This window comes from Dryobates pubescens, chromosome 2, assembly GCF_014839835.1.
Source record: "Dryobates pubescens isolate bDryPub1 chromosome 2, bDryPub1.pri, whole genome shotgun sequence".
NCBI classification, from domain to species: Eukaryota; Metazoa; Chordata; class Aves; order Piciformes; family Picidae; genus Dryobates; species Dryobates pubescens.
Window position 1 is genome coordinate 55,781,835 of NC_071613.1, and position 25,503 is coordinate 55,807,337.

General features: G+C 45.0%; 1 protein-coding gene across 5 annotated transcripts in view; it reads left to right on the top strand.

The window, feature by feature from the left end:
* The window catches only part of GTDC1 (glycosyltransferase like domain containing 1), a 254,239-nt gene that overhangs the window by 157,688 nt on the left and 71,048 nt on the right, over positions 1-25,503 (top strand). For all 5 annotated transcript variants that reach the window (XR_008463067.1, XM_054177813.1, XM_054177806.1 and 2 more), the window contains exon 5: positions 25,414-25,503. This exon is cut by the window's right edge and continues 270 nt beyond it. Coding sequence is in view for 4 of the 5 variants with exons in the window: in XM_054177813.1 (XP_054033788.1) it covers positions 25,414-25,503 (90 nt within the window). In the remaining variant the exon portion in view is untranslated. The remainder of the gene's footprint in view (positions 1-25,413) is intronic.

Below are 25,503 nucleotides of genomic sequence, written 5' to 3' on the forward strand. Positions count from 1 at the left end.
CATTGTAGTATCATTGACTAAGTGAAGAAATCTGACAGTTTCACCTTCATAGAATCATAGAATGGCTCAGGTTGGAAAGGACCTCAGAGCTCATCTCCTCCAACCTCCCTGCCATGGGCAGGGACACCTCTCAACTAGACTTGGTTGCTCAAGGCCTCATCCAACCTGGCCTTCAACATCCCCAGAGAGGAGGCATCCACAGTCTCCCTGGGTAGCCTATTCCAGAGTCTCACCACCCAGCCTAACTCTGTTCTCCCTCAGCTTCAAACCATTCTCCTTTGTCCTGTCTCTAGACACCCTCAGGAAAAGTTCCTCTGCAGCCTTCCTGCAGGATCCCTTCAGCTATTGGAAGGCAGCTCTGAGGTCCCCACCTAGAGTCTTCTGCAGGGTCAACACCCTGAGCTCCCTCAGCCTATCTTCATAGCAGAGCTGCTCCAACCCTTGGATCATCTTTGTGGCCTCCTCTGGACTCTCTCCAACAGCTCTGTGTCCTTCTTCTGGGGACAGCAGAACTGGAGGCAGGATAGGAGGTGAGGTCTCAGCAGAGCAGAGTCAAGGGTCAGAATCGCCTCCCTTGACCTGCTGGCCACACCTTCGTCAGCATTAAGTCTTCATCACTTCAGCCTGTAAGCCAGCTGCGCACTGATCTGGTGATCTTGCTGTCCTAATTCTCAAGTTTTTGGTGTCTGTTACTCATTCTCTTCTCTAAAGGCTTAATACACGTTGTAGCCAAAAGTCTCCAGTGAAACATTTATTAAAGGTGGGGTCAAACAGAGGGCTGGCTGTGGTTGAGGAAGAGTTGGAGGAAGTGCAAAAAATAGCTAAAGTGGTTGGTTCCTGGAAGACAGAGTCTGTGATTCATCCATTTGGAAGTGGAGGAGAAAGCAGTGCCAATTAAATATCACAAAAGGTTATGATAAGCATCTTAACTATGGGGAGAGATGACAGTCGCTCAGCATCTGTATTCCCTGCAGCTGCAGTGTGTAAACTCAGAAAGAGGACTGAAGGTTGATACTTTGAAAGTTCAGTAGTCATGCTTAGTATTGATGCAGTTACTGAGGACTGACAGAAGAAAATGCTCTTTGAGAGGAGTTTCCAAGCAGAGATCATGTTTCCAGTTCAGTGTGCAGCAAACCCAGAGCGTTTCAAAAAGAGAATAACTGCTCTGTGGTAAAATATTGCCCAGGAAATCATCATTCTCCTTCAGAACCTCTTTTATTTTGTTGGGCTTTTTTCTTTGTTTTATTGTTCATAGTTGCAAATTCAAAAGTGACTCAGGCCAAATGTCAGAAGTAATCTGAAGGTTTGGTATTTTGGACCTAATTGCACTATTTCCACACACAAAAACCCCAACCCCAACCTCCTGCACATATTCCTGGCTGCTCTTTTAAATATTTAGATGTACTTTTATGCCTTTTATACAAATTCATGCAACAAGGTCCTTGAAGACACTGAAAAATTTAAGTTGGTCATTCTTGCTGAAATAAATTGATCAAAAAACATTAAGGAAATCCATCTGTAGACAAATACAGACATTTCCTCTCTATGCTGTTTGAAGATGTTTTGGGGCAGGCTGAGTGCAAAATAATTGCCAATTTTCACCTTTGATCTCTATCACTGTATTGCTGTTAGGAGAGTTATTTTTTTAATGAGTCAGTGCTAGGCACTGAACAAGTAAGTGAAGGAATATTTTAAGGAGATGTATATAGGGGGAAAAAAGGGGGGCAAAATTGTTACAGAAGACTTCTAGAATGGTTTAGGCTGGAAGTGACCTTAAAGATCATCCAGTTTCAACTCCTCTGCCATGGGCAGGGACACCTTCCACCAGCCCAGGTTCCTCAAAGCCTCATCCAACCTGATCTTGAACACCTCCAGGGAGGGGACATCCACAACCCCCCTGGGCAACCTGTTCCAGTGTCTCACCACCCTCACTGGAAAGAATTTCTTCCTAATGTCCATTCTAAATCTACCCTCTCGGGCTTAAAGCCATTCCCACTCATGCTGTCACTACAGGACCCTTGTAAGAAGTTCCTTCCCAGCTTCCTTGCCAGCCTCCTTTAGGTACTGGAAGGCCTCTAAAAGGTCTCCCTGCAGTTGTCTTTTCTCCAGGCTGAACAGCCCCATCTCTCCCAGCCTGTCCCCACAGGGAAGGTTCTCCAGCCCACTGATCATCTTTGTTGCCTCTTCTGGACTCGCTCCAGCAGTTCTATGTCCTTGTGCTGGGGGCTCCAGCACTGGGTGCAGTACTCCAGTACTGCAGTCCTTTGCTCCATGTGCCTCATGGAGATAGCTTTAGTAGAAATAACAAACAGGGAAAGCCATTTGTAAGTGGGAAAAGAAGTGGTTGAAGACTCAGAACGTGGTGATGATCAGCTGAAAAAAGGGAGCTGAACTTCTGTTGTTTTGGGGACTGTGATTGGTGAGCAAACCCCAGCTATCACAGTTGTATAATTGTAGTAGCACAATTACAGTCTCACAGTACAGTGGAGGTTGGAAGGGACCTCCAGAAATCATTGAGTCCAACCCCCCTGCCAAAGCAGGATGACCTAGGGTAGTCCACACAGGAATGTATCCAGATGGGTTTTGAATGTGTCCACAGAAGGAGACTCCACAACCTCTCTGGGCAGCCTGCTCCAGGGCTCCATCACCCTCACTGTTCCCACTGCCTTACATGACTCCATGCAATGATGTCAGCCACACATTTCTGCTTAAGCAGGTCATAGAATCATAGAATTGTTTTGGTTGGAAAAGACCTCTAAGCTCTTTGAATCCAACCATCAGCCCAGCACCACCATGGCCATTAAACCTGGTCAAGTCTTCTCTTCATCCATAGGTCCTGTAGGCTGTCACCTGCCCTCATCTTGCACCTCATCAGCACCAGTTTTCCCCATCCTTTCCTGCCCTTTAGCCAGATCCATTTGTCCATTGAGACCAGCCAGGAAACCATGCACGTCACTTGCTGACTGGTGATGGGGTGAGCAGAGCCATCGGTGCGCACGCACCGTGCCAGCTCCATCCTGCCGTGGCAGAGATGGACGCTAACACGTGAACTCCAAAGCCTTTGGCAGCAGCGGTCTCTGCTCCCAGTGATTTTCTGAAGGTCCAAAGGAGCACATCCTCCATTAAAAAAACAACAACAAAGCCAGCACTTTGATTAATTTCGAGGTGATTGCCTCTTAAGAGACTCTGAAAACTGTTTTTCAATTAACAGTCTCGTTTACATAAAAGACACATATTGATGAGCATAGTCCATGACTCTTTACTCAATCCCATTATTCTCTTCTAATTCATATGCAGAAGCTAAGATTTCCAGTGATCTCACTGTTTACCAAAATGCAAAATACTTAGAGGTTAATGTTCCTCTTACTTTCCTCTCTTCTCTTCTTCACAAAGGACAATAAAGGAAAGAGGAGAACGTGCTTCCAGAAAGCACCTAAAGGTATCACAGTATCACTGAGGTTGGAAGAGACCTCAAAGATCATCGAGTCCAACCTGTCACCACAGACCTCATGACTAGACCATGGCCCCAAGTGCCACATCCAATCCCCTCTTGAACACCTCCAGGGATGGTGACTCCACCACCTCCCTGGGCAGCACATTCCAATGACGAACGACTCGCTCAGTGAAAAACTTTCTCCTCACCTCCAGCCTAAACTTCCCCTGGCACACATTGAGACTGTGTCCCCTTGTTCTGATGCTGGTTGCCTGGGAGAACAGACCAACCCCTTCCTGGCTACAACCACCTGTAAGATAGTTGTAGAGTGGTACAGATGATCCATCAAGAATTAGCTGAAAGTTTTTGAGAGAGCTAGGAATTCCCCAGCTTTTGGCATGTAAGAACTCAATATCTGACTTCCAGATACTTTCCTGTTCATATTCAGAGCTATGCTCAATGCCCAGTGTTGATGATTGACACATTTGGTAATTGAGTTGCCCATCTTGCTATGAACCTTCTCTTACAACAATCCCAAACCTCTGCTTAGCCCCTGTGAGAGGAAAGCACTCAGCATTTCACATGACCATTGCAGTAGCCTCTCTGTATGCCCCAAAGGTGCATAACAAAAGATGAAAGTGTAACTAAGCTAGGGTGCAATGTCTTCTTGCAGTAAGGAGACCTGGTTTGAAGAGAAAGGGGAAAGAAAAGGTATCTGGATAATAGAGAAAACAGGAAATTATGCTTGAGATGAAATGTTGGCATTTGTACAAAAAAGTTGGTGATGCAGCAGCATAATGAAATTAAAAGTGTTGAGATATCTACACCTGTTCACATGAGTACTGGTGGAAAACCTCATGAACTGAAGTGTGGCCAGCAGGTTGAGAGAGATGATTCTCCCCCTCCACACCACTCTGGTGAGACCTCACCTGAAGTACTGTGTCCAGTTCTGAAGTCCCTATTACTAGATTTGGACATGTTGGAGTATGTCCAGAGAAGGGCTGGGAGGATGATCAGAGGGCTGGAGCTGCTCTCCTTTGAGGACAGGCTGAGAGAGTTAGGGTTGTTCAGGTTGCAGAAGAGAAGGCTCCAAGGAGACCTTCCAGTGTCTGAATGGGGCTACACAAAAGCTGGGGAGGGACTTTTGAGGGTGTCAGGGAGTGATAGGACTGGGGGGGATGGAACAAAATCAGAAATGGGTAGATTGAGATTGGATGTTAGGAAGAAGTTCTTCCCCATGAGGGTGGTGAGAGACTGGCACAGGTTGCCCAGGGAGGTGGTGGAAGCCTCATCCCTGGAGGTTTTGAAGGCCAGGCTGGATGTGGCTGTGAGCAATTTGCTGTAGTGTGAGGTGTCCCTGGCCATGGCAGGGGGGCTGGAACTGGCTGAGCCTTGAGGTCCCTTCCAACCCTGACAATTCTGTGATTCTGTGAATTAGTCATTCAGCCCTGCTTAGATATGGGATCATGAACCTTACCTCCAAATCAGAGCCTGTTATAACAGAATAGCTGATTACACTCAAAGTCATGGAGGGGATGTTTTTTTTCTCCCAGAAATTGATTCTATAAAAAACTTGCTTATTTTAAGAATTCTGACTTCAGACAAATAATCTAAAATTGATGCTTGATTGAAGCTAAAGAACCAAACACAATTTACTGCTTGTTCAAAATTGTAGAGTGAATGCTACCATTCTGTTTGAAGGACCTTCCAAAAATATTCCAGTAGTTAGTGGCAATTTGAGTGAGTTGAAGGTATGTGCATATTTGGTATCAGAAACTGTAAAATAAGGAAAACTCAATGGCTCCATCCAGAGAATCATAGAATGGGTTGGGTTGGAAGGGACCTTAGAGTTCATCCAGTTCCAACTGCACTGCCATGGGCAGGGGCATATTCCACTAGTCCAGGTTGCCCAGGGAGGAGGCATCTGCAGCCTCTCTGGGCAACCTGTGCCAGTGTCTCATCACCTTCACTCTAAGGAGTCTCTTCCTAATCTCCAGTCTAAATTATCCCCTCTTTCAGCTTAAATCTATTCCCTCTCATCCTTTTCCTACAAGACCTGGTAAAAAGTCTCTCCCTAACTTTCTTGTGGACCCCTTTCAGGTGCTGGAAGTTCTCTGTAAGGTCTACCCAGAATCTTCTCCTAAATATCCCCTGGTTGAGACATATGTTCTGTGGAACAGCAAGTTGTCTATGCAAGCTTCTAGAAGTTACAGTTACTTCTTGATGGTCTGTAGCCATGTTCTACTATGAATATGGATATGAATAGTTTAATGAATGTATTCAGCAGTGTGTAATTCTAAGCCTCCTCTTCTGGGTGGGACATCTTTTCCTTGCTGCATTAACATGGATAAATGCCTGCAAACAGCCAAAGTTAAAATCTGCCTTGAGTCCTCTATGTCTTCAATGGCACAGTGGGTTGGGTTTTCTGTTAGTGAAGGACTACAGAACATGAAAGTCCAGCTCTGTGCTGCAGCTGAGATTAGATCTGAATGCAAGGAAAGGCAACAAAGGTCCACAAAATATCTGCGATCTGCAAATACTTCCTGTACTTAACCTACACTTTCGTTGCGTGACTGTAAAGAACAGCAAATCTTTGTTCTTTTCCCTCTCAGCTCCCATTCAGTCAGTTCAGAGAGAGGGGAGAAAGGTTTTGGGGAGCAAAGTTGTTATCAGTCTTCCTACAGTTTCCATTGGATTCTGTCAACAGTGAATACATCAAACCCAGGAGCTTACATGCAGCCACTTTTAAACATGAGAAAGTGTTGCAGAAATGACTGTATCTATACTTCTTATATATAACATCCAAATGAATATAAACATCATTTCTGCATGTGAAGTTCCTTCAAACCTTTGAAGTTTAACTGGTATTGGAGGTGGTAATACCTAAGCTCTGCTTCTGGATTCATTAGGGAATTTGTTAGGTAGAGTGGAGAAACAGCAACTGTATGTCTTGGTGAGATCACAAAATGCTCGAGTGAAGTAATTAGACTTACAAAAAGTGTTCAGGTTCCATCCATTTATGAAAACCTATTAGGGCATCTCTTGGGTCTCTGTTCCTGTAGGTTCTTCTAGTCAGGAGGAAGGTCTCAGAAATACCTCTCTTCCTTTGTGCCTGACAGGAAGGTGTTGGTTTAGCAACCTTTGGGTGGTTGCTGGTTTTGGATTGTTTGCCGTAAGTTCAGTGATTCAGAGAGTAGAAAAAGGCTACAGCATGTGTTACCTTAGAGATGGAAACCTGGCAAGAATCATAGTTCATGGCTTTTCCATAGCTCAACTCATAGCAATTTGAATCTGTAATAAATTGATAGGGAATCCTGTTTATGGATCATCAGCTGCAGAGGTGTTCTTACGGAACTCTTGTCCCTGTTCACTGGGAACAGCTGTAGCTAAAGCCATGATGTAATTGTTCAGACATAGGAATGGGCTTCTCTGTCTTGAAACAAAATAGACCTGGCTGTACTGGTTGATGAGCCAGCAGTGCCCTCATGCAGCCCAGCAGGCAGCTGTGTGCTGGGCTGCAGCCAAAGGACTGTGGCCACCAGGGCAAGAGAGGGGATTCTGCCCCTTGACTCTGCTCTTCTGAGACCTCACCTCCAATCCTGCCTCCAGTTCTGGTGTCCCCAGCAGGAGAAGGACACAGAGCTGTTGGAGAGAGTCCAGAGGAGGTCACAAAGATGTTCCAAGGGCTGGGGCAGCTCTGCTATGAAGATAGGCTGAGGGACCTGGGAGTGTTGAGCCTGGAGAAGACTCTGGGGGGACCTTAGAGCTGCCGTCCTATAGCTGAAGGGATCCTGCAGGAAGGCTACAGAGGGACTTTTCCTGAGGGTGTCTAGAGACAGGACAAGGGGGAATGGTTTGAAGCTGAGGGAGAAGAGGAGGTTTAGGCTGGATCTTCAGCAGAAGTTCTTCATGGTGAGGGTAGTGAGACTATGGCATAGGTTGCCCAGGGAGGCTGTCGCTGCCTCCTGCCTGGGGGTGTTCAAGACCAGGTTGAATGGCCTTGAACAGCTGAGTCTAGTTGAGAGGTGTCCCTGCTCATGGTGGTGAGGTTGGAATAGATGATCTCTGAGGTCCCTTCCAGCTTAAGCCATTCCATGACATCAAGCCCATTCTTTCTTCTCGTCTCTAATGTTTTGGAAATCCCTCATAAACTCAGTCCATTCATTTCATTGATATGATGGCAAACCACTGTTCTGCCATTTATGTCTTTATTCATCCATTTAAACTCTAAAGCTTTCCAGCTTACTTCTTGGATTTATAGCCATCTGTGTGGAATATGAACACATCCTGATGTTTTGTCTTGTTTAACCCATCATTGTCATGTTCACCCTGGGCCACAGCTCACCTGACTCTGCAAATTCCCAGGCTCGTGACTTGCCATCTCCTCACCTATGTGCAACCAGTTGTTTACTAGAGACAAGTCAAAAGAGAAAAGAAAATAGCCTCAGCCCCAGAGCAAATCCCCCCAAAACTCCTCCTGGAGCTGAGTGGGATAATGCATGAATCTGTTCAAGATGGTGGCTCGTAGCTGAGCCAGCTCCTGTGGGATCAGTGCCCACTCCTTGGCATTTGCATTAAACTTTGGAACTGCTTTGTAACACGAAGGCTTTAAGAGCAAGTGGGGAGGGGGAGGCAAGGCAGGGAGAAAGACATACACACTTTTCTTTTAGTTATTCCTTCTGCATGCTAGGTTGTTGATTTCTCCCAAGGTAATCTGATAATCAGTACCTGTTTACTAGCAGACTTTTTGCGGTCTTAGTAGATCAAAGAAATCCACTCGAAGTGAGAATCTGAAATTTCCCCTCTAAGTTGCTGAATCTCACATTCAAAGAGAGCATGAATATTAAAATTTGTTAGCAGACTGTTGGCTTGGGAAGAAATACACTATATGATTATGATTATTATTGGTTTTCTTTGTGCAGTGTTGCTGGGGTTTAAGAGAAGCAATAGAACCCTTAATTAATAGTAGCAGGTCTGGCTAATGTCATAATAAGCAATAGAACATATTAAAGCACATGGAAGTCTTGCCAGCTATCAGGAGGAACCTTTCCCTGGTTTAAAGGCCCATTAGGTTTGTTTACATACTGAGTTTATGCCGGGTATGTTTTGCTTCCAGAGGAACTGCCATTGGCAGGGGCTGCACCAGACTTTCCTACTTGACTCCAAGGGTATTGAATTTCCTGCCTGTTGTGTGGAGTCAGGAATATATTGTCACTGCTTCAGGGCAGCCTCTCTCTCTCTCTCTGGGATAATAGCAGGTACAACCCAAACCAGTGTAGTCCCCAAAGGTAGAGTGTGGGAGGGTTAGTGTCATAAAAGGGAAAATAACTGAAATTATAGACATCAGAAGCAATTTTCCACAATGGAAAAGGTGGTCAAGGAATCAAACACTGTGCCTTCAGGTATATTACCCAGCAGAACAACAACAACAACAAAAAAATCTGCTGGGCTTTAAATTGCACTGGCAATCTGGAAAGGATTTTCTGACTGGAGCTATGTTAAGTGTTAATAGTGAAACCTGGGTACTTTTCCCTTTGATCTCTCCTGGAGCTCGTATAGAATAATGGGATCAAAATAAAAGGCCGTTTATATGAACACCTTGTTCTTTTGATCATGGCACCAAAAATTCTGTCTGCAGCTCCAACTTAGCCATCAGTGCATCTGCTCCTTTTAGTTGGGCCTTCTAGTTTAGCATAACTTCTAATAAATCCTGTCACAGCCTTTTTTTCCCCCCCCTGTAGTTCATGAACTCAGTTGTAATTTTTGCCCTAGGAGTCTTTAGCAACGTTTTCTGAAGGATTGAGAATGAGGTGAGAGGAACCTGGAAACTGGTGGCTTATGGTCAGTTTTGTATGTCTGTGTTGAATATAGAATATAAATATTTGTATGCCAACCCATTTCAAGGAATCCTAGAATGCCTTAGGTTGGAAGGGGCCTCAGAGATCATCTACTCCGTCCTCCGTGCCATGGCCAGGGAAACCTCTCAGCTGGACTTGGTTGCTCAAGGCCTCATCCAACCTGGCCTTGAACACCCCCAGGCAGGAGGCATCCACAGCCTCCCTCAGCAGCCTATTCTTGAGTCTCACCACCCTCAGACTGAAGAATTTCTTCCTAAGATCCAGTCTGAACCTCCTCTCCCTCACCTTCAAACTGTTACCCCTTGTCCTATTGCAAGTTGTTCTTTGATCACTGGGAAAAGCTGTTAAATTCGTGTACTCTGAACAAGAGGGGATATGGTTGTGTGACCCCCAAAAGAGTTGAGGTAATTTGGGTACTAGATTTTGGACCCCTGCTTTTTCCAGGAGAAAGGTGATGCACCCCTGGAAGAGGTTCCCAGGGAGGTGGCTGAGGCCCCATCCCTGGAGATATTCAAGGTCAGGCTCAACAGGACTCTGGGCAACCTGGTCTAATGGAGGATGTCCCAGCTCACTGCAGGGAGGTTGAACTCGATGACCATTGGAGGTCCATTCCATCCCAGACCTTTCTGTCATTCTATGATGTCTGGATGGGAAGCATGTCCACCACTGCAGGAAAAAACATAGAAGTTTTACAGCTGGTACTTATGGATCCCCTTTGCTTTTCTGTAGAGATCTACAAGACAGATAAGGCACAACTGAACATGAGTACCTTTCAGCTCTCCATTCCCTGGGGTTGATGGTCAGGCGTGTTTCTTTGGAAGTTATTACTGCAAGCACTTAAAGTAAAGCCGCTGCTTCATGCTCTTGCAAAGCTCCTATTAAGATTCTGCTCCACCAAAAGGCTCTGGCTGCATGGAAACAGCTGAGCAGTGTTTATTAGGATGATTGATGATGTCTCATTGTGATCCCTGCTTCAGTTGTTGTAACCTCCAAGAGCAGACGAGATGGGCACGGAGCACTGTGCCAAATGGAAGCAAATAAACTGAAGTCCTGCAGTTCACCAATGTCATAATCACTGCTGTCCAGGAAGAGGGATTAGCAAGTGTGAAGAAGCACTAGCTAAAAGAGATCCAGTGGCCAAGCAGTATCTTGGGTGTCAAATGTCTCTCTCAAGCTTTGCATCCCACTGTAATTTATATTTAGCTATTAAGCTTATTAGATGGGAGCAGTCAGCTTGCTGTATGCCATCCACCAGGCACACTGCTGGGTAAGTGCTGGGTTAGTCTTTAGGCTCTTGCTGAAATGGCTGCAGTTGAAGTTTTTGCACGTGAGCTATCCCCCAGCGAGGGTTGCTGCAGATGTAGTTGGACCTCTGTGGTCTGCCACAAGGCAGGAATATTCCAGAGAGCCATAACTGTGGCTGTAACCTCTAGCCTTGTTCTTACAAAGTAGAACAGTATCATTCAGTGTGTGCTATAAAGATACCAAACTGGTTGGAGCACCAAGAGCAACGTGGACATCTTTGTGCAGCACCGCACTGGGTTTAATGCATCCTGCTGAGATCAGGTCTCTGTGCTCATGCAGCCTCTCTGCCTCCAGTGCTGCTAATTAGCAGAGAGTTGCTGTAGCAAAGTTTGCCACTCTTATTCTCTAACAGGCAGTATCTATCCAACTCTGAAATTAATGTGTCCTCTTCATCTTTCACCAATTCTTGTTTCATATCCCAGGTGCCTTTTGCATCACAGAATCATAAAATCATAGAATGGCTTATGTTGGAAGGGACTTCAGAGCTCATCTCCTCCAACCTCCTTGCCACAGGCAGGGGTGCCTCTCAACTAGACTCAGCTGCTCAAGGACTCATCCAACCTGACCTTGAACATCCACAATCTCCCTGGGCAGCCTGTTCCAGAGTCTCACCTCCCTTGTACTGAAAAACCTTTTCCTAAGATCCAGTCTAACCTACTCTACCTCAGCCTCAAACCGCTCCCCCTTGCCATGTTGCTAGACACCCTTATGGAAAGTCTCTCTGCAGCCTTCCTGCAGGATCTCTTCAGGTATTGGGAGGCATCCATAAGGCCCCCCAGAGTCTTCTCCAGACTGAACACTCCCAGCTCCCTCATCCTGTGCTCACACCAGGGGTGCTCCAGCCCTTGGATCATCTTTGTGGCCTCCTTTGGACTCACTCCAACAACTCTGTGTCCTTCTGCTGGGGACACCTGAACTGGAGGCAGGATTGGAGGTGAGGTCTCAGCAGAGCAGAGTAAAGGAGCAGAATCTCCTCTCTGGCCCTGCTGCCCACACTCCTCTGGTTGCAGCCCAGCACGTGGCTGCCTTCTGGACTGCATGAGGGCACTGCTGGCTCCTGGGGAGCTTCTCATCAATCAGTGCTCTCAGGTCTCTTTCTTCAGAGTGCTGATGAAAGGAGGGGTGTGGGACTCTTCAGACAAGGAGTTAAGAGATTCATAGTTTTTCTCCTTAAAACAAAAAATGTGATTGCCCTACTTCTGTGGTTACCATGAAACAAATCGACTCTGTCATGAAGTCGGTGGGGTACAAGTTAATACAAGGTAGTAAAGGAATAATAATCAAGTAAAACAGCAATGTCCACAGTCTTTTATAACAAAACCAGTATGGTTCTGTTGCAGTCTAAGGCCCTGCTGCAAATGGTGTTTTCTGATGCCTGGCTAAGCCCAATTTACATATATAGAAAGTGCATGAATAAAGCTATGAAAGTATGCTTAGTATTTTGCTTGCTTTTCCTTGAAAGTAATTTGCTATTGTTCAAACTTTCAGCTTTCACTGCTTTTGTTTCCAAACCCCAAAAGGAAGAGGAAAACAACAAATGTCCATAAAGGCAAAAGGGATATGTTCTCATTTCAGTTCACAGAATTTCCTGCCTTTAAACAATACAAATATATGCCCTTAGGTTTCTAACGTGCTGGAAGGATACCGAATCCCTGAAACAGATCAAATTAGAAGCAGGTCCACTATAGCAACAGCAAATTTTACCAGCAAGTCCAATAGATCTCAACAAGAACTCACTGGGTTTTAACCCTGTTGCCAAGCCTTACAAAATCCTAAACTGCTGATTCCCACAAATGAAGAAGTGCTCCAAAATAGCAAGGAAATTCTGGGCTGAATTGGGCACAGATAAAATCTAATGCTTGATAATTGTTCCCTATTCATTCCTGTCCCTGTTTGAAGTAATTATTTAATAGAACTTTGAGATGTATCCACCAGCAGAATAGACACAGACAGTGGTTGTGTAAAACCTTTTAAAGTACATTGCTACCCTCAATTATGTGTTCAACAGGCTGGACGTGTTGCTCCCAGCACTCAGGGTGAAGCACACAAGGAGCATGGGGGCAGCTGGCAGTCATCATCAGATAGAGCAGCGCCCTGAGAACTGGTGGCTTGGGTATGGAAGGAGGAGCTGGAGAGACCTCCTTGGTGCTTTGATTTTGATTTGGACATTTGCCTATACATTCTCCTGTGTTAGCCTTCCACCTTTCTGAGCTATTTCAGCAGACACCTCGAAGTACCACAGTGAGAGTACTGCTGTCCTCCATGCCCATGGGGGCTGTACCTCTACCAGCAGAGCTGGAGAAGCAAAGCATTAGGCTGAAGAGTCACGGTCAAGCTCTTTGCATCTCCAGGGCTTCTGATTTTAGTTAGTTATTTAATTTAATCAGTGCAGTAATGCTCAAGACAACCATATCCTGCTGCAGAGCAGGTGATAGCTCAAGCTGTTCACAAAGCCTGCGCCTCCTTATGGGGTAGGCACCATCCTTCTGTGGTCCATCCTGCAGTTATGTCACCAAGCTGGTAGCAGAGGCATTTGTATTGATCCCATTTCCCCACCCTATTTTTTTTTTCCCAACACAAAGCTGCATGTTCATCTTCTTGTTTCACAGTCTTTTGGATCATAGGGAGCTCAGTGGTGGGCAACTTGCATTTTCCAGGCATTTGGGCATGTAGATTCCCAGAGGAACTTGCTGATACCCAGATGATGAAGGTCAGATGAGCAGTCATCCTAAACCACCATCACTGTCATCCTCAATTGGTACAAAAAGGGAGTCCAAGGAATTTGGGGGTTGATTGTTGGATGTTTTCTTTTTTACCCTTGAATGACCCTGCACTGGTAGTGGCATCTTTGGAGCTTTTTGACAAAACTTTGATCTTTTTAGGGCAGAGAGCTGCTGCTGTTCTAGTTCTAGAGAATCACAGAATGATAGGGTTTGGAAGGGACTTCTGAAGATCATCAAGTCCAACCCCTCTTCCAGAGCAGGTTTACCTAGAGCAGGTTACACAGGATGGTGTTCAGGTGAGTTGTGAATGAATCCAGAGATGGAAACTTCATCACCTCTCTGGGCAGCCAGCTCCCATGCTCCAACACCCTCAATATGCTTAGATGAAATTTCCTGTGTTGAGGTTTTTGCCCATTACCTCTTGTCCTGTCACTGGTCACCACTGAAGAAAAGCCTGGCCCCATGCTCCTGACACTCACCCTTCAAGTACTGATGAGCAGTGATAAGTGAGCGAGAGACTTGTGGTGTTTGGACTATGGGCAAAAACTGGGATTAAAAGTCAGAGTTTCCACTAAACCACACTGAGATACAAATCTGTACACATTTAACCTTCAGTTGTAGTGCAAAAAAATAAAGTGCAGATAAATCTAAGACAGCAGCACATTGTCAAATGGAGGTCAGAGTCTCTGCATCACCCCACAGTTCCCAGGGGCAGAGGCAGTTGACTGGACCATCTGATTTGACTACCCTGTGGCTGAGATAGCTCTGCAATAGCCTCTGGGCTGCTTATTATTTGGATACTGTATTGATAACAAAATGTGTTTTAGATTCTTGTGTGCATACAATTATTGTTTTGAGCTCTTGTTGATAAAGCATTTTTTCATTTTGTTGTTCAGCCTGGAGAAGAGAAGACTCCAGGAGGATCCCTGAAGGGGTCCTACAGGAAAGCTGCAAAGGGACATTTCCTAAGGGTGTCTAGAAACAGGACAAAGGGGAATGGTTTGAAACTGAGGGAGAGCAGGGTTAGACTGGAGCTGAGGAAGAAGCTCTTCAGTAGGAGGGTGGTGAGACTCTGGAATAGGCTGCCTGGGGAGGCTGAGGCTGCCTCCTCCCTGGAGGTGTTGAAGGCCTGTTTGGATGAGGCCTTGAACAGCTGAGTCTAGTTGAGAGGCAATCCTGCCCATGGCAGGGGAGGTTGGAGTAGATGAGCTCTGAGGTCCCTTCCAACCAAACCATTCTATGATTTAAACCTTCAAGTGAAGGTTCAGCTTCATTGCTTATTTATTTCTCAGGATACCTGAGAAAGTGTTAAATAATTAAGGTGAAATATGTGTTTTCCTGAGCAAGAGGCAGAAGTTTGCATTTGCACGGTGGAGTGAATTATCCAAACCAGATGTGAGCAAGTGGAACATTTTACATAAATTTATTAAAATCATTATTTACCTGTAAGTTATAAGAAGGGCTTAGTTGCACTACTTTGTTGCCAATGTGTCCTGCCAATAATCTGCCAAAAACGCAGCTTGCTGGCACAATCCCTGCAATGGTTAGCTTATGCTTGCACAGAACATTACAACCCTGAGTCAAATGAAAACCTACTATAAACCAACTCTTTGATGGTGGAATCGCTGGAATATGGGATTGATATACGGGACAGAGTTTATATGGCTTATGTATACTGGGCAAGAAATACGGCTATCTATTAAGGGTAAGTTGATCTGTAATCGGTGAGGACAGTTATTGTTTGCAGTATTTGCTCTGAATAAGATCACAGGGTGGCTGCTGAGCTTTAAGGTACAGAGTATTCCCGTGCAGCCCGAAGCTCCAGCACTTCCCATTCGTTCAATTAATACAGGAAGGCTATTGAAAATGCAAAATCATCTGACGTCTATGCAGAGTCCTTTTAAAGGCCAGCCTTTCTTCTAGGAACAATTTATACATTGCATAAACTTCTATTTTTCATCCAAGGATCATTTGGAGAATAGCAAGCTTAAATATTGGAGGCCATGGGGAAACATAATATTAGGATAATGTTCTTTGGTGCGGTTTGGAAGGGTTTAGGAAACATTTGGAAGTATTTTTCTCATAAAGTCACTTAACTATTGAAGTGTTATGATAGCACTCCCTTCTGCATTGCCTGTGGAGCAAACCAGCCTCTTTTAAAGGGGACAGCCATCCTACAGATCCTGATTAGAAGTTATTTCCACAAAACAGGAAATTATGGGTTATGAGATCCTGGTATTAGTTTTAATTATATATATGTGTATATATATAAAAAGAGAGAAAAGGCAAGATGGTTTAAGGTGTGTTACCAGTTTTCAAGCACCCATTTCCAATTCTGTTTAGCAAGAAGAGATAGTGCATTGTTTGGAGCTGGAAGTGTTTAAAAGGAGCCTGGCTGAGGCACTTGGTGCCATGGTTTAGCTGATCAGATGGTGTTGGGTGATAGGTTGGACTGGATGATCTCAAAGGTCTTTTCCAACCTGGTTAATTCTGTATTCTGTATTCTAGATATGAAAGCTGCATTTCCTAAATAAGCTTGAGCTGTTTGGGGTTGGGGTTTTTTCTGTTTAAATGAGCACTAATGAACATGACCAATCCTTTAGGAGCCTAAAGAACCTTAAAAACCTTGCAACTCTCAGAAGCCTCACTTTTTCTTGTTTCTCCCTCCCCATAGTGTAGTTCACAGGCTCACAGGATGTCAGCGGTTGGAAGGGACCCAAAGAGATCATCAAGTCCCCTGCCAGAGCAGGACCATAGAATCTAGCTCAGGTCACACAGGAACACATCCAGACCAGGCCTTGAAAGTCTCCCGAGAAGGAGACTCCACAGCCTCTCTGGGGAGCCTCTTCCAGTGCTCTGTGACCCTTAGAGTGAAGAAGTTCCCCCTTGTGTTGCGGTGGAACCTCCTGTGCTGCAGCTTACATCCATTGCTCCTTGTCCTGTCACAGGGAGCAAGTGAGCAGAGCCTGTCCCCTCCCTCCTGACCCCCAGCCCTCAGATATTTATAAACGTTGATTAAATCCCCACTAAGTCTTCTCTTTTCCAGACTAAAAAGCCCCAGGTCCCTCAGCCCATTCTTTTGAACCTCTGCAGAAGCAAAACTCAAGTCAACATTTTCTGCCTTTCTGGCAGTTGTTATCAAGGGGATTCTCAGGGCCCCAACAATGTCTCTGTCACCTCGCAGTGCTGCTGCAGCAGACCTACACAACCATGATGTTTAGTTATGGAGAACAATTGCTTTTCTTTATCTTGAGTTATCCATGAATTCATGTATTCATAGCTCCCAAAAAAAGTAATACCTACATTATTTTCACCTGTGTTGTAAAATATTTGTTGTGGTTGACTGCCATCTTTCTGAGGAGTTTTTAGTTTACCACCATTTTATTTCTTGAGAAGGATGTTCATAGAAATTGTAACTGCATGGATTCCTACTGGCCAAGAAGGCCAAGGGCATCCTGGCATGGATTAGAAGGGCTGTGTTAGTAAGTCAGAGAGGTTCTCTTCCCCCTCTACTCTGCTCTAGTGAGGCCACATCTGAATATTGTGTCCAGTTCTGAGCCCCTCAGGTCAAGAAGGACCTCAGGGAACTGCTTGAATGAGTCCAGCACAGTGACACAAAGCTGCTGCAGGCAGTGGAGCATCTCCCTGTGAGGACAGGATGAGGAAGCTGGGGCTTGGAGGTTGGAGCAGAGTAGCTGGAGGGCTGCTCTCATTGCTGGGAATAAAGATATGCAGCGCAGTGCAGTGTGGGGAGGATGGAGCCAGGCTCTGCTCAAGGAATGTCCAAGGACAGCACAAGGGGCACTGGGGGGCAAGATGGAGCAGAGGAAGTTCCACAGGATCATGAGGAAAAACATTTTCCCTGTGGGGATGCTGGCGCCCTGGAGCAGGCTGCCAAGAGAGGTTGTGGAGTCTCCTTCTCTCAAGGCATTCAAAACCCACCTGGACTTGTTCCTGTGGAACCTACGCTAGGTGAGGCTGCTCTGGCAGCTTTCCATCCACCAAGACTACATGAAAGTGCAAGTTTTTGGCAGTGTTAAATATGGAAACCAGATATTGAAAGATTTTGCTCAAAAACCACAGGTGGAAGTTATCATTTGAGGAATCCGAGAGTGTTCCTTTTTCTCTACTACTGTATTGTCTAATCTTCCCCACTCCAACAGGCCAAGCCAGCACTTGAGCCAAAACCTACTGCTTGCAATTGATCTGGATCCAGCCTCTCTTCTCCTGGAGCATCCTGCCTGCTTCATTGGGCACACCACTGAAGGACCAAGTTGTTGCATTTAATTAACTTACCGCTAAAACAGCAATATGTAAGCATATTTGTCAGAAGGAATTCTTCTTCATCCTTGGCCTTGGTGGTACTTAAAGCCTAACTGAGTGAGGCTCTGGTCGAGCTGGGTGGGCTTTGGGCACAGAGCTGTACCAGAGTCAACCTCAGTGATCCTCTGAGTCTGTTTGGTATTTCTTGCATGGTACCAAAGAGAGAAGATAGTTGAGAGATGATGATCACATCCCAAATAAATATCTCCTGCTTCTATAACTTGCAGTTTGCAAACAGGGAAATCAGTGCAAACCCTACTTATTCTAGCCAGGAAAATACAAATTATCCTGTGGGCAGACAAGCTCAGCCACAGACCCTGTATTTTCTTTTGCTGTGCCCTTCCCAGTGCTTAATCTTGGCTCTGTTCAGTTTTCTTTCTGTTCTCTCTCTTTGCTCCTAATCCTTGTCCATGCTTATAAGCCCCTAATATTTATATGGCATTATCTGTGTTAGAGATTACTGCTGACAAGTAATCTCTTCCCTCTCCTGAATGAAGAATTACAACCATTGCTAAAGATCAGAAAGTGAAATTAGATCCCTGAAAGTATGTGACAACTTCAATAAACCCCAGTAGCAAATTCCCTAAATATTGGGAATCTTCTTTTGAGCTTTTAGGCTTGAACTGGAGCATAGATTTGGGACACCTGACCACACTCAGCAACTCTTTTTAGCTGTAGAGCAAAATGTGACAGTAATTGCAGAGAAAATAATCAAGGGGGGGACGACACAAACAACAAAACCCTGAACTGAGAGCAGTCTCCTTGTTTTGTCATCTGTTGCCATCTTTTGAGAAGCAGGCAAATAAAAATGCATCATTTTTACTCCTATTAGGTAATCATGACAGCAAACCCATAAAATATGTATATGTATTTAGATATAGGGGTATACATTCAGATACTGATTTAGATATAAACATAAACCCTAAGTATATTCTTCTGTAGTGGCTATCTGTTCCACTTTGGCCTCCAAAGAACTACTTTCATGACCTCTTTTTCTTGTCCTCCTTAGAACAGAGTGGCCAAAATTCTGACTTTTGAAAAAGCTCAGCTTTGGTATTTGTACAGTGCTTGGCCAGTAAGATCTGTATGGTTGTCTAGTTTTGATCAGAGGGCTGGAGCACCTCCCCTATGGGGACAGGCTGTAAGAGTTAGGGCTCTTCAGTCTGGAGAAGAGAAAGCTCCAGGGATACCTTAGAGCAGCCTTCCAGAATTTGAAGAGGGCTACAGGAAAGCTGGAAAGGGACTTTCTGCAAGGGCATAGAGTGACAGGATGAGGGGTGATGGCTTCAAACTGGAAAAAAGATGTGCTGGAATTCTTCCTCATGAGGGTGTCGAGGCACTGGAACAGGTTACCCAGAGTTCTGGAGGCTCCAAGCCTGGCCCTCCAAACCAGGTTGGATGGGGCCTTGACCAGCCTGGGCTGGTGGGAGGTGTCCCTGCCTATGACAGGGGAGTTGGAACTAGATGATCTTTTAAGGTCCTTTCCATTCCAACCCAGTTCATGATTCTGTGTTTCTGTATTTGTATTAATTGTGGGAACAAATCCAGCATGAGGATAGGATACATTCAAGGAAGTAGAAAGAAAGTGGACAAGTGTAATTTCCAAGTTACTGCAAATGTCAAAGATTACATTTAATCATTACAAGCCAAATGGACTCCAGGTATCAGAATCACAGCTCTCCATGAACCTCTGTAGTGCTTTGGGTCACATGGATTCTACTACAAATGAGCAAAGAGAATTTTGTGATCAGGTTTGAATAAAGACAGAGGAATTCTTAAGACAGTGTGTTTGTTAAATGGCAAGTTCATAGGATCTCAGAATGATAGAATTGTTTTGGTTGGAAGGGACCTCTAAGATTGAGTCCACCCATCAACCTAACACTTACCATGCCCACTAAACCACGTCCCAAAGTGCCATGTCTACACATTTTGTTAACACCTCCAGGGATGGTGGCTTCACCACCTCCCAAGGCAGGTTGTTTCAATGCCTTACCATGAAGAAATGTTTCCTAATCTCCAACCTAAACCTTCTCTGGCACAGCTTGAGGCCATTTCCTCTTGTCCCATCACTAGTTACTTGCGAGTAGAGACAACCCCAGCCAACCCCTCTTCAGGCACTTGTAGAAAGCTAGAAGGTCTCGACGCAACCTTCACTTCTCCAGGCTGACAGCCCCGGCTCCCTGAGCCACTCCTCACCAGCCTTGTTCTCCAGACCCTTCACCAGCTTTATTGCCCTTCTCTGGACACACTCCAGCAATTCCATGCCCTTCTGGGAGTGAGATTTAGTAGGATTTTTAGGCACTGCAAAATGTTACAAAGGAGATGGGGAGAACACACATCAGCTTCAAGCAAAAGGAGGTGGAGTTCTTCAGTGTGATTTGATGACATAAAGGAAAAGAAAATACATAATGTATAGATTTAGGAGTTTAATCTGTTAGTCAAAGTGGCAAATATTTAGATTGAAACTCTGAATTTTAGCATATGGAATTCTTATTATATCTGACCTCAGCTTAATTTTTAACCCATCTTTTTAGCTAAACATCTATACCCAGTATGCAAAAAGGGAAGGTTTTCAAGGCTCCCTCTCCCTAAAGTCTTCATAAAGGTTTAAAATGGACTGCTCAATGTGTCTGAGAGCCTCACAAATCTGAATAAATAAAAGAAAAAAACAGTTTTGAAAAGAAGGCAGGATGCTAAAATTAGAGATGTGAGTGTCTCACTGTTTGCTCTGAACTTTCAGTGTTTAAATATATATGGGTTGTGCAGAGAAGTAAAACACTTTCCATGTTCCTTTCAATACAGAGGACAGTGCCTTGTGGAATCTGTTGAAAGTGTTAATATTTGTATGCACCTCTGCTGTAAGGACAGGCTGAGGGAGCTGGGGGTGTTCAGCCTGGAGAAGAAAAGACTCTAGGGGCACTTTGGAGCTGCCTTCCAATAGCTGAAAGGATCATACAGGGAGACTGCAGAGGGGCTTTTCATAAGGGAGCCTAGAGACAGGACAAAGGGGAGTGGTTTGAAGCTGAGGCAGAGCAGGGTTAGAGTGGAGCTGAGGAAGAAGTTGTGCAGCAGGAGAGTGCTGAGACTCTGGCACAGGCTGCCCAGGGAGGCTGTGGCTGCTTCCTCCCTGGGGGTGTTGAAGGCCAGTTTGGATGAGGCCTTGAGCAGCTGAGTGTAGTTGAGAGGTGTCCCTGCCCATGGTGGGAAGGTTGGAGGAGATGATCACTGAGATCCTTTCCAACCTGAGCCATTCTGTGATATTTTTGTGGGGGGTAAAGTCTCACATGTACATTTAAGTACAAGATAATAATGACAGTAAAATCCTTTTCATGCATTAAAGATACAGTGCTGTGACATTTTTCTTCTGTGATTTTAGTGTTACAGCTAAGGTTGAGGGAAATGGTGCATCCTCCTCAACACCTAAATGCTTCCTAACTGCTGTGATAGGTCTCTGGTTTGTTTTTTAGAGTCATAAAAGGATTTGTGGTGGAAGGGATCTTTAAAGGCCATCCAGTCCAACCCCCCTGCAGTCAGCAGGGGCATCCTCAACGAGATCAGTTGTCTTAGAGCCCCATCCAACCTGACCTGGAATGTGTTTGGGGATGAGGCACCTGCCACCTCTCTGGGCAAGCTGGGCCAGTGTTGTACCATGCTCAGAAAAGGAAATGCCCTCTGTCTAGTCATTCAAGTCTCTGTCTGCTCCTGCCTCATCTCTGCTAGCCTATAATAACAAGCTTCTCTGAAGTGTATCTTCTGAAATTTAGACAAGGATTTACAAAATCTGATGATCTTTGTGGGAGTAGGTCACACAATTACAGAATGGTAGGAGTTGGAGGGGACTTCTGGAGATCATCTACTACAACCCCCTGCTGAAGAGGGCCACCCAGAGCACGTTGCACAGGAACACATCCAGATATATTTTGAATGCCTCCAGAGACAGAGACTCCACAACCTCTCTGGACAGCCTTTTCCAGTGCTCCATTACCCTTCTTCAAATAAAACAGCAGAGCACTTGTGTTTTCTCCAGGTTACAGACTTCTGGGTGGTGATTTGGGAGTACTGCAAGCTCTCAGTGTTTATAAATGACCAAGATGTGGCCAGGTACTGGATGGAGAGATGATTGTGTCTGGAAGGTGGCAGAAAAGAAGAATTAATGAGAGTGTGGAAGAGGGAAAACACAAATAGCTGGAGCAAAAACGTTCTGCAGGACGTGTAAACACAAAGAATGTGCTAACTAGACATTGTCTTTCTCCAGCATGCTTTTGGGGAATGCACATGAACAGGTTTAGAAGATTTCGTGTTGTTATTAGTTTATTTTCAGGTCATTTATTTAAGTGTCATAAAGAACATTAGCTGGTGGTTAGGGACTACAATATCCATTATATCACTGCAATCATGTGGACAAGTTTATACTACATATGATTTACTGTGGCCTTTCTGCAGTTCACAGGCAGGTAGGAGGTTTTCTGCATGGATGTATTTAGCAAAGTCCAAGCGGCTGAGCGCAGGGAAGCCTTCCAATCAAAGTCCCAAAAATGAATGCTTTTCCATGAGCACCGTGGGCTTGCAGGGAGAGCTGTTTATGGCTCTCTGCCTACATCCTTTATCATGTCTCCACTGTTGTTAGTAAAATATACAGAACTACTTTATGCCAAAACAATGGAAGTTAATGCAGATAACTTGTTCCAAAGTTAACCATCAAATAAATCTTCTCTCTCTCGTTTTTTTCCCAACTGTTAAGTGAAATGGTTGCTCTAAAACTTTGAAAAATTGTCAAGATGATGAATACTCTGTGTGTAATACAAGTAAATACCAAGGAATTGATTGCACACACATGTCTTAAATAAAGGATATTAAATAGTTTATTCCAGGGAGAGACTGGTGGAGTTTTATCTAATATTATTAGAAATTCTGCAGTGACAGATCAGATTTATAAGAGCTGAAAACTAAGAAAACCTCTTCAGAAATAGAAATGGTGTGTTGAGTGGAGGGGTGGCCAGGAGATGAAAGGGAGGCAAGGGGACACAGCCTGTCTAGGTAGTCCAGCCTCTCACACATCAAGCAATTCTTCTTAAGGACAGTGAGTGTTCAAAATCTGTGGGTGACATTTGTTGTGGTAAATCAGTCCTCTTGGTTCAGTCACAGACTTCCTGGTTTAGTGCAAATCCCTTCATCTGTTTCTTCCTCAGCATTTCCTCTGCAGGTGTAGCCTCAAGGGGATGTGTCCATAGAATCATGGAGTGGTTTGGGTTGCAAGGGACCTCCAGAAGCCATCCAGTCCAACCCCCTGCAGTCAGCAGGGTCATCCTGCACTTGCTCAGGCTGCCCAGAGCCTTGTTGAGCCTGACCTTGTGAATATCTCCAAGGATGGGGCCTCAACTGTCTCCCTGTGCAATCTGTTCCAGTGTTCCCCCACCCTCATGGTGCAGAACTTGTTCCTAATGTCCAATCTAAATCTCCTCTTCTCTCATTTCAAACCATTGCCTCCTGTCCTATCACTGCAGGCCTATGCAAACAGTCCCTCTGCAGCCTTCTTGTACATCCCCCTTCAGGTACTGGAAGGTTACTATTAGGTCTTCCCAGAATCTTCTCTTCTCCAGGTTGAACACTCCCAGCTCTCTCAGCCTGTCCTCACAGCAGAGGTGCTCCAGCCCTTGGTCTCTTCTGGACTTACTCCAACAGCTCTGTGTCCTTCTTCTGCTGGGGACACCAGAACTGGGCCCAGCATTCAAGGAGGGGTCTCACTAGTGCAAGGTAAAGGGGCAGAATCCTCTCTCTTGCCCTGCTGGCCACATTCCTGCCTAAGCATAAACATTAAAATAAGATGGCAAGGGATGGCAAGTGAAATCCAACAAGAGACTTTGCATGGAAGAGTTACACAGCATATTGACTTAGGAAAGGAGATTTAGGGGTTTGAAGAAAAATCCTCAAAGCAATTAGTCAAGAGTGCAACTGCAGTAAAGCTCACTTAGCATGTTCATGTCTGTGTTTTGGTAGTGCTTTTGAAGCAAAAAGGTCTGTTTGCATTGAAGGGTGTTCCACTGCAGGGTGAAGTGGATGATTCTGGTGTTTAGGAATACTTGTTTTGACAAGGAGGGAAGGGAGTGGTTTGTTCACAGCCCAGAAACGAGCTGTGATGGAGTAAAATGCTGAAGAGCTGTGGAGGAGGTTGATAACGTGGAGCAAGTGCTGGCTTTAGTAAACAGTTCAATAAACAGGCTGCAGTGCGTAAACATGTGGAAATGAAAAAGAAACACAACATTTAAATGTCTCTACTTGTCTGGGAGAGCCATAATCACACTGAGAGGTGTGGAAGGAAATAATATTTGGGGAAATTATCTTGAGGTCCAGGCAGGCATTTAGAGTGAAGATCCCAGGGTGGCTGTGCATGTAGTCCTCTGCAGGTTAATTTAGAAGAGTCATGTCTGAATGAAGGAGCTTGACTCGAGTGTTTTCCTGGGCAAGGACCTCATTCCTTGCTAATTTGAGTCAAATGGCACAGCTAGAGCTGCAGAAAATGTTACATTTCATCTATTACAGAAATTAATTCAGTGGTCCCAGGAGAACTGTGCACCCATCCTGCTGCTGGCAAGGGTTTTCTGCAGCATGGGCATCACATGGAAGAGTAATATTGTTGGTGACACCTCATGATGGACATGAGCAGCTCTGTCCCTGTTTCCCCATCTTAGTATTCATTAGTGGTTCATCTAGGATGTTCAGCCTAGAGAAGAGATGATGCCAGGGAGACTTAGAGCTGCCTTCCAATAGCTGAAGGGATACTACAGGAAGGCTACAGAGGGATTTTTCATGAGTGTGTCTGGAGACAGGACAAGGGGGAATGGTTTGAAGCTGAGGCAGAGCAGGGTTGGAGTGGAGCTGAGGAAGAAGTTCTTCAGTATAAGGATGGTGAGACTCTGGAATAGGTTGCTCGGGGAGGTTGTGGCTGCCTCCTCCCTAGAGGTGTTGAATGCCAGGTTGGATGAAGCCTTGAGCAACTGAGTCTAGTTGAGAGGTGTCCCTGCCCATGGCAAGGAGGTTGGAGTAGATGAGCTCTGAGGTCCTTTCCATCTTAACCCTTTCTATGATTCTATGATTCCTCATACCCTCAAATACACAGCAGTGATTGTCTTTATCCTATGGCTGGATGTATAAATTCAATCCTTTTCTCCTAGGTGTGGGATTCTATTTCTCATTTGTGATTTTTTTTTAAGTTGGTCACTGCAGAAAGCAGGCAAGGAGAGTTGGGTAAGAAGACCCTCTTCCATGTCATGGTGTGTGTTTGGCCCATGTTATTAGGCACCGAACAGTCTGGCTAAGCTGTCGTTGACTTTTGGTGAAGCAACTTGCTGGGCCCAAGTCTAGGTACAGACTAGGCTCACCTTGGGTATGTTTGGCATTTTCTACCAAGCTTAGCTGTAGTCTTGGAAAAAAAAGGGCAAGACATTTCTAGCAGAGTTCCTTTTTTCTTCCCAGAGGTGTTTGCTTTGTTGTATTTTAGCAGGCAAATAGTTATCTTCTCCCTGTTGATGCACGTGCTGTGAGCGGCAGTGTGGTTCAGTGGAGACCTTCGGCTTCTCAGGCAGTGAACCTCATCTCTTATTTTCACTGGAACACATTTAAGTGTATCATTTACTGAATGCTACTGGAGAAGTTCCTTGGATGGATGTAAAATATCAACTGTTTTTTGTCTTCTCATTTGCTGTTAATTAATTAACAGTCACAGGTGAAACTGAAATCCAGTGCCAACACAATATCTTTTTCTTCCTAACAGGTTCATGCCAGAACATAAGCTTGCCCATTTGGAAAAGGTAATTGGTGTTAAAAGACATGGAGATGCTTATCAATCAGAGGGCCTGCCTAG